This window comes from Salmo salar, chromosome ssa16 (assembly GCF_905237065.1).
Source record: "Salmo salar chromosome ssa16, Ssal_v3.1, whole genome shotgun sequence".
In the NCBI taxonomy this organism is placed as follows: domain Eukaryota; kingdom Metazoa; phylum Chordata; class Actinopteri; order Salmoniformes; family Salmonidae; genus Salmo; species Salmo salar.
In genome coordinates, this window is record NC_059457.1 from 36,307,636 (window position 1) to 36,320,289 (window position 12,654).

The 12,654-nt window shown below is 43.2% G+C and overlaps 1 protein-coding gene across 5 annotated transcripts in view; it reads left to right on the top strand.

Moving 5' to 3' along the window:
* Window positions 1–12,654, top strand: part of LOC106573628 (NT-3 growth factor receptor) — a 289,969-nt gene that overhangs the window by 251,849 nt on the left and 25,466 nt on the right. For all 5 annotated transcript variants that reach the window (XM_014148851.2, XM_014148852.2, XM_014148854.2 and 2 more), the window contains one exon: window positions 7,693–7,823. In XM_014148851.2, the coding sequence (XP_014004326.1) occupies window positions 7,693–7,823 (131 nt within the window). The remainder of the gene's footprint in view (window positions 1–7,692; window positions 7,824–12,654) is intronic.

Here is a 12,654-nt window from a genome sequence, read left to right on the forward strand (position 1 = left end):
CCTTTTCTTTAGACAGGTCATTTTCTGTTGCAAGGTGAAAAGAACAGTATTCAGAACCAGATACTAAATGTTAGCCCCTGCTCCACCACTACAGAACAGATACCTCCCCCCATCTTCTCTTTCCATGGCAACAGTTGACTGATGGCTGTCCCCTAGACAGAGATCATGAGCAAAATATGAGTTTTGTCCAGATGCAATCAATATCAGAGATTGGCTGTAACCCTGCTCCGTGACCCATAGCCAGGTTTCGTGGCCTCTCCCCTCATCCATCAATGTATTCATCTGTTGGATTTAGGTGCAAAACAACATCCAATGAGCCCCATCGTCCGAGAAATCATAGCTATTTTTATAGCTCCATTTAAGGATGAACGTAGTAGTTCAGGGTTATCTTCTAGTTAACAGCTGGCCTCTTAAGAAAAGGAACATGTTTGTAGGACACTCATTATTATAAAAGGAGAGTAGTCATATGTAGTATACTTTACAGTTGAAGCATTTTCACATACATTACTGAACATACAGTAATATGATCAACAGGTTAAAAATCTCATCACTTGTTGGGTATGTATTACTTGCTAAATCCATTGCTTAATTTTTTTCTTCCTCTAATTTCTTCCTTGAAGTAAATACTTAACATAGCTATATGTATGCAAATTTGAGTCTCCCAACTCATTAAAAGCATTCTAATTGCAACTCAGTGGCGGAACGGTCATCACACTGCAGACTCTATCCTTGCTCTGCGCTCCACCTCCTGCTATGCTACTGTATCCATCCATGGATGCAACTTCTGCTGCAGTATTGGAGTGAGAAAGTTAATATGACCTTGACAGTGTCTCAATAACAGTGTAATAATGGTTAGAGTCAGGGGAGTGTTTCAACATTTTAATTTGCCAATAAAATCTAAATGAAAAAACAACAAATGCTTCACATACTTATAGAGAGTACAGGCTCTATATTGACAAATAACAGATGAAAGAAACATGTTTTCGAGTGGAATATATTCAGTATATGTCACATTAACCAAACTAGTTTTCCATTAAAGAAATCTATGCTTTCCTATACTTAAAGTAGTTCCGATATGTGATGGGTAGTTGGCCATTCTTTCATCCCAATGAAGGATTTGTTGAAGTCAAATTATAGCTTTTGTACAAGAAGATGATATGTGTGGTTTGTACCCTCACACAGACTGTGTTTAAAGTCTCTGCGACACAGACTGTGTGCAGAGTCTCTAGCATAAAAAAATTGATGATGGCTTTTCAGCCCCAAAACATTTTGACTCGCACAATTTAACTCCGATTTATCTCCCCAACATCTGCACTTGAGGTCATCCAATTTCACCTAAGCAGGGGTTGGAACCAAAATTATTTTCCAATCATTTTGTACTGAACAGAACCATTATTTTTTCGTTCCATTCCACTGTTCCGACCAGCAAAGTAAAGTTCTGAACCGGTTTGAACCAAAAAAGTAAAGGTTTATATCGTTCCTTTCTGTTCCTTTTTAAAACTCTGAAATATATATATTGTTTTACATTTAGCTCGACATTAAATTATTTCACCAATGGATAGAGCAGCTTGCTCAAGAGCGGGCAAGCTATTTACGTGCATTGGACAGACAAGTGAAGTGTAGTGTGCGACATGCGACTGAAATTCTGCAGGTGAGGACAATGCTGGGTATGAAGCGCTGGGCATCTTGTTGTTATCACATGCATTATTTGAATTAGGCCCACAGAATTATATCTACAGAGGGGCGGTTTCTCTGAAGGAACTTTGAATGTCTATGAACTTCAGAAAGTTGGCTTTGCGTAGGCGCTTTGTTGAATTTTTTGTGGGGACTGGAAAAAAATGTCCAGAATGTAAAAGAATGTTATTAACCGGTTCCCATGTTTTTAAAATAAGGGTTCTGTTCCTGAACAGTATTGATCACTTTCGTTCTCAGTTATGGTTCTGTTCCTCTAAAAACGTCATTATTTTCTGATTTTCAGTTCTGTTCCCTGAACCGGTTCCAACCTCTGACCATGAGTGCTGCTGGTTCACTCCAAAGTAAATTCAAGTCAGAGTATGAAAGAGTTTGAGTACCTGTGTTAGTCATTCCTCCTGCTACACAGAACACATTTGAACCCAGTCTGAATCTCTCACTGTGCTCTTTTGGCTTCCTTATGGCCTGTTTTGTTTTGTGAGGAGCCTTGCTGAGAGGGTTGGCACTGACTCCAGCTGCTCCTTATGTTCGGCCCTCTTCATACGTACACCGCGCTACAGTACAATCCTCCAACCAACCTTGGATAGTTGTAAAGCCCTGAAGTGAAGCCTGCATGCTTCCTTCCTCGCAAGCCTCTCCAGACACAATGAGACTTCTTTTTCACACACCACTGCTCGCGCTTTAAAGCTCATTCCTTATTCATGTGATTGTCATGTTTACTGACAGTGTTGTTCAGCATCCAGGTTTCAACGGCAGTCATGAATTGCCCTGCCTTTTGTTTCCCTTCAGGACTTTCTGACACAACACACTTTCCCAGAATCACCCGAGTATGATATCCTCTCTCTGTGTGTCTGTCTCTCCTTGATCTCTCCTTCTGTCAACACCAACATAAGAATATGATAGATGTTTCCATACCTGAATAATCTGTCTATCTCTTCTCTGCATTATGGTGGCAAGGCCCTTCGCTCACCACGAGGTTGGGTGTAGAAGCGTTGGAAGGTCGAATGAATTTGTGCTATGTTTGACGATATTGTACATATGCCTATTGTGTTTGGAACAAAGCAACAGAAACAAATCCTAGTGTAAATGTACTGTATGTTTGCAATCCATAGATGTACGGTTACAAAATCTATAGCAACCGCAGTGGATGCCTCTGACCTGTTGTCGAGTGCTTTATTTTTGTAGTGCTTTGATGGTTTTCCTACTTCATGCTCTGCATCCCTCTGTTTGCTGTAGTGTTCTTCAACATCCCCTCAGCCAAAGCACCTGGAGAACTGTGCAGCTCTGAAGAGCGAGAGAGCGTGCTCTACATTATGAATCAGCCAGTGTCTAGCAGAGCCTGTGGAGGAAATGTGCTGATAGAGATTCATTCTGCTCGTCTGCATAAGAGAAAAATAATCAAATAAAAGATGAGGCAAGGCAACCACGTAAGGTGACACTGGGATTCAGGTGAGAGCCCTGTGGATGACTCGCATGGAGAGATTCAGAGATTGGAGCCTTTTATGGCCACGGCCCTCATTTGCATTTTGTTTATTTGTTTGTGAGAGGAGCGGGGGAGTGATGCGTGTGGGAGGCGTGAGAGGAGAGCGCTAGGCGTGAGGGGGAGGTATAAGAGGAGGAGAAGGGTGAGCCGTGAGAGGAAAAGGTGCTCCGCTCTGTAGAACAGTGTCTTCTGTCTGTGAGGTGCAAAAGTCTGAGAAAGCTGCAAGGGTGTTTACAGACTAACAGACAGGCCGGTACTTTCCGGGATCCCCTCGAACAGTCATTTTGGGGCACCATCTGCTATCTGCCCCCAACACTGAACACATGCAGGCTGTGCCCTCTCTCCGCATTCCCACGCTGTTTTCATTACACCAGTACACAGAGCCATTAGCCATTAACCTAGCTGGCAAGCAACACACACTCCCCCATCCCGTATTACTAATATCTTCAGGACACTTGTTTTGCACATGTTGTGTACTGTATATGAACTTGATATGGTCTAGCCACTGAGGGGAGACAGACACTTCTAACACTTATTCAACAGGAGTCAGCTCAGCAGGCAGTGGTTTATTTAAAACATTTTCTCTTCCTGTGAATTATCTGAACAGATAAACATCTCTTCATTTTTTAAGTATGCCTAACGGCATAGATACATTCATAAATCCTCAAATGCATCTGGTTATCTCATGGAATGTTGTTGTGTATCTCTTTGTTTCGAGAAATATTAGGAGGAGGCAAAAACTAGGTTGTGTGAGAGAACTGTTAGGACAGGTATCATAGAAACAACATTGTGAAGAATAGAAGACAAGGTACTGTGTGTGAGACACCCATAGGTAACGTTTTCAGAGAGAGTAGTAAAGGTCTTGCTAGGAGTAGTACAAATCAAATCACAGTTTATTGGTCACATATTTAGCAGATGTTATTGTGGGTGTAGTGAAATGCTTGTGTTCCTAGCTCCAATAGTGCAGTAGTATCAATTCATTTTCAACATTACACACAAATCCTAAAGTAAAAGAATGAAATTAAGAAATATCTAAATATTAGGACGAGCCATATCGGAGTAGCATCGACTAAAATACAGTAGAATGGAATACAGTATGTAAAAATGATTTAAGTGACTAGTGTTCCATTATTAAAGTGACCAGTGATTCCATGTCTATGTATACAGGGCAGCAGCCTCTAAGGTGCAGAGTTGAGTAAACGGGTGGTAGCCGGCTAGGGATGGCTATTTAACAGTCTGATGGCCTTGAGATAGAAGCTGTTTTTCAGTCTCTCTGTCCCAGCTTTGATTCACTTGTACTGACCTCGCCTTCTGGATGATAGTGGGGTGAACAGGACGTGGCTCGGGTGGTTGATGTCCTTGATGATCTTTTTGGCATTCCTGTGACATCGGGTGCTGTATGTGTCATGGCGGGCGGGCAGTGTTCCCTCGTTGAATGCACCACCCTCTGGAGAGCCCTGCGGTTGCGGGCGGTGCAGTTGCAGTACGAGGCGGTGATATAGCCCGACAGGATGCTCTCAATTGTGCATCTGTAAAAGTTTGTGAGGGTCTTAGGGACCAAACCAAATTTCTTCAGCCTTCTTCAGCCTCCTGAGGTTGAAGAGGCGCTGTATCAGATTGTCAGATTGTCAAGTGCCAGTGATTGGACTGAATGAAATGCTGTACTTCTGTTTGTACATGTAATGGAGGTATGTTGAGCGGGGCATTATAGAAGCTTTTAAGCCTTGTTCACATTGGCAGTTTCAAATGACTCAAATCAATATTTCCATATCTGATTCGAATCTGTTATTTTTCCTGCAGTCTGAACAGCCAAAAAGCACATGGAACCGGATATTTCAAGCCACCTTTGTAGGGGGTTTGAAATCAGATACAAATCTGATTCCTGGCCATGTGCCTTTGCAGTCAGTGGTTTTTAGACTTATTTGGCATATCTTGTTGCTTGCTAGCTACTCTGTTGACAGTTTGACAAGAACGTGTGGTAGCTAACTAGCTTGTTAATTGTTTACAAACGCTAGGAAATGTGCTAGAAAGCTAAACAGCTAGCTAGTTGACTTCTGTGGCAAACCAAAAAGGACTTGTTTTGAAAGTTGGATCATCTTATCCTTTGAGGCTTTAAAGGTGTTTTTACCCTATGATTTTGATCATTCAAAGCAACTGGGAAACATCCATGGTAGGCATTGTTGTCACCTTCGCTTGATTGCTACATAACTTCTGCCTGAAAGGAAGCACAATTTCCACCACAAATCAGCCTACACCAAAGCACACATACCCATCGTTAATATGACAACTAGCGTAGCCATGTCAGCAAATGACTGCTGTCTGAACACACACAAATCCGATTTGGTCACTTGTAACTTGCTGTTTGGACAGTCAGTATTCCAAAACAGATTTGAAAAACAAAACTGATTTGAGCATCAAGGCCTGCAGTGTGAACAAGGCTTTAGAGGGAAGTAAATCCCTATCTGATTACATTGCTACTAACCTAAACACTGAATAATCCAGGAAGTAAGGGGACTTTACATTTGAGGACTGGGTCAGGGAACATTCAGATATTGCTTTAGTTTGTTGTGGCATCTTCCTATTTTAGTTCCCAACCCAAAGGAAAATTGTGGGTCTATGTGATGTTCACAGCAGAATCTAATACAAAGGACTCAAATGTAGCCTTTTACTGATAGATTGAAGATTTGGTATGTATTCCACACCTGTGTTTACTCTACTGTACAATTGTGTTTGAACTCAAATATGTTAAACAGAGTTCATGTAATGAGAAGTCACTTTTGATGAAAAGTCACCCCCTAAAACAGCAGCATTTGCATAAAGTCATCATTCAGAAGTCAAGTGCCAGTGATTGGACTGAATGAAATGCTGCACTTCTGTTTGTCATTTGTGGTCTACTGGAGAGAGAGAGCAAGAGAGAGAGAATTGCTATGGTAACTATATTCCCAATCAAATAGCAATGATTTGCAAACATTTGAAACCAAATCAGCTCTAGTTTGCTCTTCTGTCATTTTCAGCGCAGTGGAGTCAACATCTGCTCTGCCAAAGCAAAGCAGCCTAATTAGGATGAAGACTGTGTCCTGTTCTATCCCAGCTGTGTGCTATGTGCTGCTGGGCCACACTGAGACAGATATGACCCAGTGAGGGTAAACTCCCTGAATGGATGCCCTCGCCCACATAAACAGAGAGGTGAATGCACCACAACCGCTGTGGTAATGAGAAAATTAGCCCAAGCTATTTGTAACTTCCTTAATTGCTTTGTGTGGATAGACAGCACACCTTCCACCATACCCGTAGCTACCTGCTAATTGTAAACCTATCACTGTCTTTCTGGGAAATTGAGAAGGGAGGGGATAAAAAAAAGCAATTGCAGAGAACAAAACAATGACTTATTTCTGGATCCTGATTAAATAAATGTTATCTAATGTGATTACTGATATTTGTGTGGGTTTTGCATATTATTTTTTTTATCTCAGTCCAGTGCAAACCATTATCAAACATATTTTTAAGATCACCTATGGTCGCAGTTCAAGCAGAAATATTTGCAGTGATATCATGGTGTTATTAATTTGTTATTGCCTGGTGCTCATTGCATTGTAGCTACTATTTTTCTGGTGCTTCATAAGGGAAATGCCTAGTTTGTGCCGACCAATAGAAATAAGAGCTCTGTCCATCCCATCCCTCAGTATGTATCTATCTCTCTTCTCTGCCCTAGTCTTCCAGGGGGAATCTGTGGTACCATACTGGGCTGGTCCTTGGACAGTAGTGGGTATATGTGTTGGACAGCAGCTCATCCGAACCCCTGTTTTGAATAAATACCAGCTGCTGCTGTGACTTGCCATATGGAAGCCACACTTCCCCCAGAATGCAGCTTTCAGCCACTCAGAACAGGTGGAACTCAGAACAGGCTGTACACTGTGATTTCACAACCATTTTAGCACAGTGTACAGGTTGTAGGCAGGTTGCAGACATTTCACAGGTTTGCTTGGATTATTATGATCACTTAACTTTTTTGGGTGGAAGGGGAAGAGGTCATTTAGACTTTTAAGCATTGCATCCTACTGGTTGAATGAACATTTCCTCACTGCAGGTTCTAAGATGTTATTTTATTACTGGGCAATGGACATTTTATAAATGTGGTATATTTATGTATGCTGCAAGTAAGAAACAAACACAAACACAAATGTTTTACCCTCACATCTCTTCTGACACAGCAGGTCTTATGGCTGTGTTCTGTATGCCTGTAGCCAATTAATCCAACCTCATCATTAGATACACTGAGGCTTCATAGCAGGATTCAAGACATACCAGTCCCATCAGTGAACCATCACTTAACACTTGCCCTTGATTCTATCAGAAACACTGATGGGTTGTTGCTCCTGGACCTGCTGACCACTTAAACCACGTCTCTCTGTCAATTGTTTGCAAATAGTTGGTATTTGATTGGGAATATAGTTACCATAGCAATTCTCTCTCTCTCTCTCTCTCTCTCTCTCTCTCTCTCTCTCTCTCTCTCTCAGACGTGCAGCACATAAAGCGTCGAGACATCATTCTGAAGCGGGAGCTGGGAGAGGGGGCCTTTGGGAAGGTGTTCCTGGCAGAGTGCTATAACCTCAGCCCTACCAAGGACAAGATGCTGGTGGCTGTCAAGGTAAGAGATGATCTCTCGATAACACAGGGCCACCTCACTTTCCAGTTACAGCAGACCCCTCACAGAGGTCAGGGCCCCTCAGCACTCAGCGTATGAACTGTATTATCTTGATCCTTGAACGGCTCTTGGGGCCACCACACCTGACATGGCCTGCCGCCTCAACAACGTGGATCGATAAAAATTAGATTTTTTTACTGTAGTGTAGATCAATAATCATACTAATGGTCATTGAGGTCACTATGACTACCATGTTGGTTGTCTCATATCAGACTGAATGTATGAGGCTCCAATATGAGGTGACAGTGCCCCAGTCCAATATGAAGTGACAGTCTAATATGAGGTGACAGTGCCCCAGTCCAATATGAGGTGACAGTGCCCCAGTCCAATATGAGGTGACAGTGCCCCAGTCCAATATGAGGTGACGGTGCCCCAGTCCAATATGAGGTGACGGTGCCCCAGTCCAATATGAGGTGACAGTGCCCCAGTCCAATATGAGGTGACAGTGCCCCAGTCCAATATGAGGTGACGGTGCCCCAGTCCAATATGAGGATGAAGGTGCCCTAGTCCAATATGAGGATGAAGGTGCCCCAGTCCAATATGAGGTGACAGTTCTCCAGTCCAATATGAGGTGACAGTGCCCCAGTCCAATATGAGGTGAGAGTGCCCCAGTCCAATATGAGGTGAGAGTGCCCCAGTCCAATATGAGGTGAGAGTGCCCCAGTCCAATATGAGGTGACAGTGCCCCAGTCCAATATGAAGTGACGGTGCCACAGTCCAATATGAGGTGACAGTGCTCCAGTCCAATATGAGGTGACGATGCCCCAGTCCAATATGAGGTGACAGTGCCCCAGTCCAATATGAGGATGAAGGTGCCCCAGTCCAATATGAGGTGACAGTGCCCCAGTCCAATATGAGGTGACAGTGCCCCAGTCCAATATGAAGTGACAGTGCCCCAGTCCAATATGAGGTGACAGTGCCCAAGTCCAATATGAGGTGACGATGCCCCAGTCCAATATGAGGTGACAGTGCCCCAGTCCAATATGAGGTGACGATGCCCCAGTCCAATATGAGGTGACGGTGCCCCAGTCCAATATGAGGATGAAGGTGCCCCAGTCCAATATGAGGTGACGATGCCCCAGTCCAATATGAGGTGACGGTGCCCCAGTCCAATATGAGGATGAAGGTGCCCCAGTCCAATATGAGGTGACGGTGCCCCAGTCCAATATGAGGTGAAGGTGCCCCAGTCCAATATGAGGTGACGGTGCCCCAGTCCAATATGAGGTGAGAGTGCCCCAGTCCAATATGAGGTGACAGTGCCCCAGTCCAATATGAGGATGAAGGTGCCCCAGTCCAATATGAGGTGACAGTGCCCCAGTCCAATATGAGGTGAAGGTGCCCAAGTCCAATATGAGGTGACGATGCCCCAGTCCAATATGAGGTGACAGTGCCCCAGTCCAATATGAGGTGACAGTGCCCCAGTCCAATATGAGGTGACGGTGCCCCAGTCCAATATGAGGTGACAGTGCCCCAGTCCAATATGAGGTTAAGGTGCCCAAGTCCAATATGAGGTGACGATGCCCCAGTCCAATATTAGGTGACAGTGCCCCAGTCCAATATGAGGTGACAGTGCCCCAGTCCAATATGAGGTGACGGTGCCCCAGTCCAATATGAGGTGACAGTGCCCCAGTCCAATATGAGGTTAAGGTGCCCAAGTCCAATATGAGGTGACGGTTCCCCAGTCCAATATGAGGATGAAGGTGCCCAAGTCCAATATGAGGTGACAGTGCCCCAGTCCAATATGAGGTGAAGGTGCCCAAGTCCAATATGAGGTGACGATGCCCCAGTCCAATATGAGGTGACAGTGCCCCAGTCCAATATGAGGTGACAGTGCCCCAGTCCAATATGAGGATGAAGGTGCCCCAGTCCAATATGAGGTGACAGTGCCCCAGTCCAATATGAGGTTAAGGTGCCCAAGTCCAATATGAGGTGACGATGCCCCAGTCCAATATTAGGTGACAGTGCCCCAGTCCAATATTAGGTGAGAGTGCCCCAGTCCAATATGAGGATGAAGGTGCCCAAGTCCAATATCAGGATGAAGGTGCCCAAGTCCAATATGAGGTTAAGGTGCCCAAGTCCAATATGAGGTGACGGTTCCCCAGTCCAATATGAGGATGAAGGTGCCCAAGTCCAATATGAGGATGAAGGTGCCCAAGTCCAATATGAGGTGACAGTGCCCCAGTCCAATATGAGGTGACGGTGCCCCAGTCCAATATGAGGTGAAGGTGCCCCAGCATCTGTGCGTTAGAGACGATGAGTATGGCGTGTCTCCTCTCTAATGCACAGGCAACTCAGATTCAAACTCCCATTACTCGCCAAATATGGAGTTTCGCTGAGCAACTATCTTAATTTACTCCTGTTACAGCCCGTATGTACTGTACTTCCATAAAAGGTCTAAATAAAAATGTACAAGCAACCGAACAAAAATTATATTCGGCACCTCCAATGTAAATCACTCATTACTGCCACGCTCATGTCGGAAGTCTACACCAGCTCAATACATTTGAGGTGCCGAAGAGGCATTTTTTTCGGTTACTCGTACATTTGTATTAAACCCTTTTTTGGATACTGGTGCAGGGTGACTGCAGCAGCTGACTAATAGGTGAGAACATTTACCCCTAGAAGTCACGTTCATACCAATATATCTCATTAGCAGGTTCACTTAACACAATATTTAACATGTTTTACATACTGTACAGGTCCTTACGGCTGACTTCAATATAAACTTTTGGGTCAAGATTTTTTGTGCCACTTTTAGCTATAGCTTCACTGTTGGAATTGACCTCAATGTTGCTCAATATGAAATAAACGGCTCATGAACCGTAGCATTAACTGCAGAACAGACAAACAACTTTGAGCATTATGTACAACTGGTGGGCATTAACCATCTGGGTTCGCCCCTTCACAACACACACACACACACACACACACACACACACACACACACACACACACACACACACACACACACACACTAGTGCTGAGCGATTAACCAAAATGTCTGTTATTTAGTTTTTTTTTTTAATCCTCTGAGCCAAGCATATTGATCAAATGAATGGCATTTTGTCAGGGTCTTTTAGAAATATGACCTCTGACTTATTCAGTGATTCCCTTAGCTTTTTAAGAACATAAATGTGGCTGTCATAGGAGGCATGTTAAAATATAGCTGTTTGTTAGTGGGGCTAAAGGGTGATCATAGATTTCCTGATCCTAAATAGGTCTCAGTGGGTTTGATGGCAGCAGTAAGATCTGTCATTCAACCAGGGCCATATGGTGTACCTTGTTACAATGGTACACCGAGAGATTGGAGGCGTTAAATGTTCAGCGATCAATATTTATGTGACTTTAGAGTAGTCCTCCTGGATTGCAGTTGGGGCATAATTGAGGTGGTAGCCACCAAACAGCTTGTGTAGCTATTATGTTTGTTCGCGCATTTTCAACCCATTATTACAAGGGTATAGATTTTCACAGCTTCAAGGTTAATCAGGTCTGTTGGGATTGTGTTATTTCAGCCCTAGTTGATGCAGACACCTGTTTACAATGACATCCATTTTAAAGGCCAGTGCAGTGAAAAACTCACATTTTTCTGTGTATTATTTTCCACCCTATGAGGTTGGAATAATACTGTGACATTGTGAAAATGATGATAATGCCCTTATAGTGTAAGAGCTGTTTGAAAAGATCGGCAGACATTTCAGCCAGTTTTTGGTGGGATGGAGTAACATCACCAGGCGGTAAATTAGATAATAGGCCAATAAGAAAGATAGTTCCAAACCTCTCTGCCAATAACAGATAGTTTTCAGTTTTCCCCTCCCCACTCAGACCACTCCCAGACAGAACTAGCAAAATTCTTGCTTGAGAAATTGCTCTTTGCTAAGAAGCACTTTTTGTTTCTTTTTGACTATTTTAATTGAAAACAATCACACTAAGGTACGTAATTGTTACCCAGAATTGATTTGATATTGAGATAAAAATGGCTGCATTGGACATTTAATCAATCTGCCAAGTGCACTGTTGACACTTTTTAGACAGAAACCATTTGTAAACTGAAGAAGAGCAGTTTCAATATTTCAGCATCTGTATCATTGACCAGCACTGAACAATTAACTTAATCGACCAAATATTGAATTAGGATCATTTTCTCAGGGATTGATCTTGAAATTAAATTTAAACCTCAAGATAGCCATAACTAAATAATGGTAAACTGATATTGCTTAAATTATGTTGAGGTCAATACAATCTCAAGAGACATAAGCTAAATTTAAACTAAAACCACCAACACTGCTCTGTCTATATATCAGGTGTTCCCATACTGGGGTATGGGTAAGCGCAATGCCGTAAGGGGTACGCCAAATAAAATTGTGATTCACATTTTAAAAATCAAATAAAAATCTTCACATTTTCGAACAGTCCATTTATATTTTCCAATGGGGCTATACATTTGGGTGAGGTTTTTTTCTCGCCTGAGTAGCCTCGTTTCACTGCCAAAAATAAAATGAAACCATCTAGTGTTCAGCGAAATAACAACCCAATGTCAAATACAGGTAGCCTAGTCAAATAATTAACATCCAATCACATTAACCATTACTCTCTCGCGGGAATTCCACTAACGGTCCATATGTAGCCAAACGTAGCTGCTGCTCATGTTGGTATCTGTACTGATGGCGCAAAAGCCATGACAGGGAGACACAGTGGAGTGGTAACACCCGTGCAAGCTGTTGCTACCGACACCACTTGGGTACGCTGCAGCATCCACCGAGAGGCTCTTGCTGCC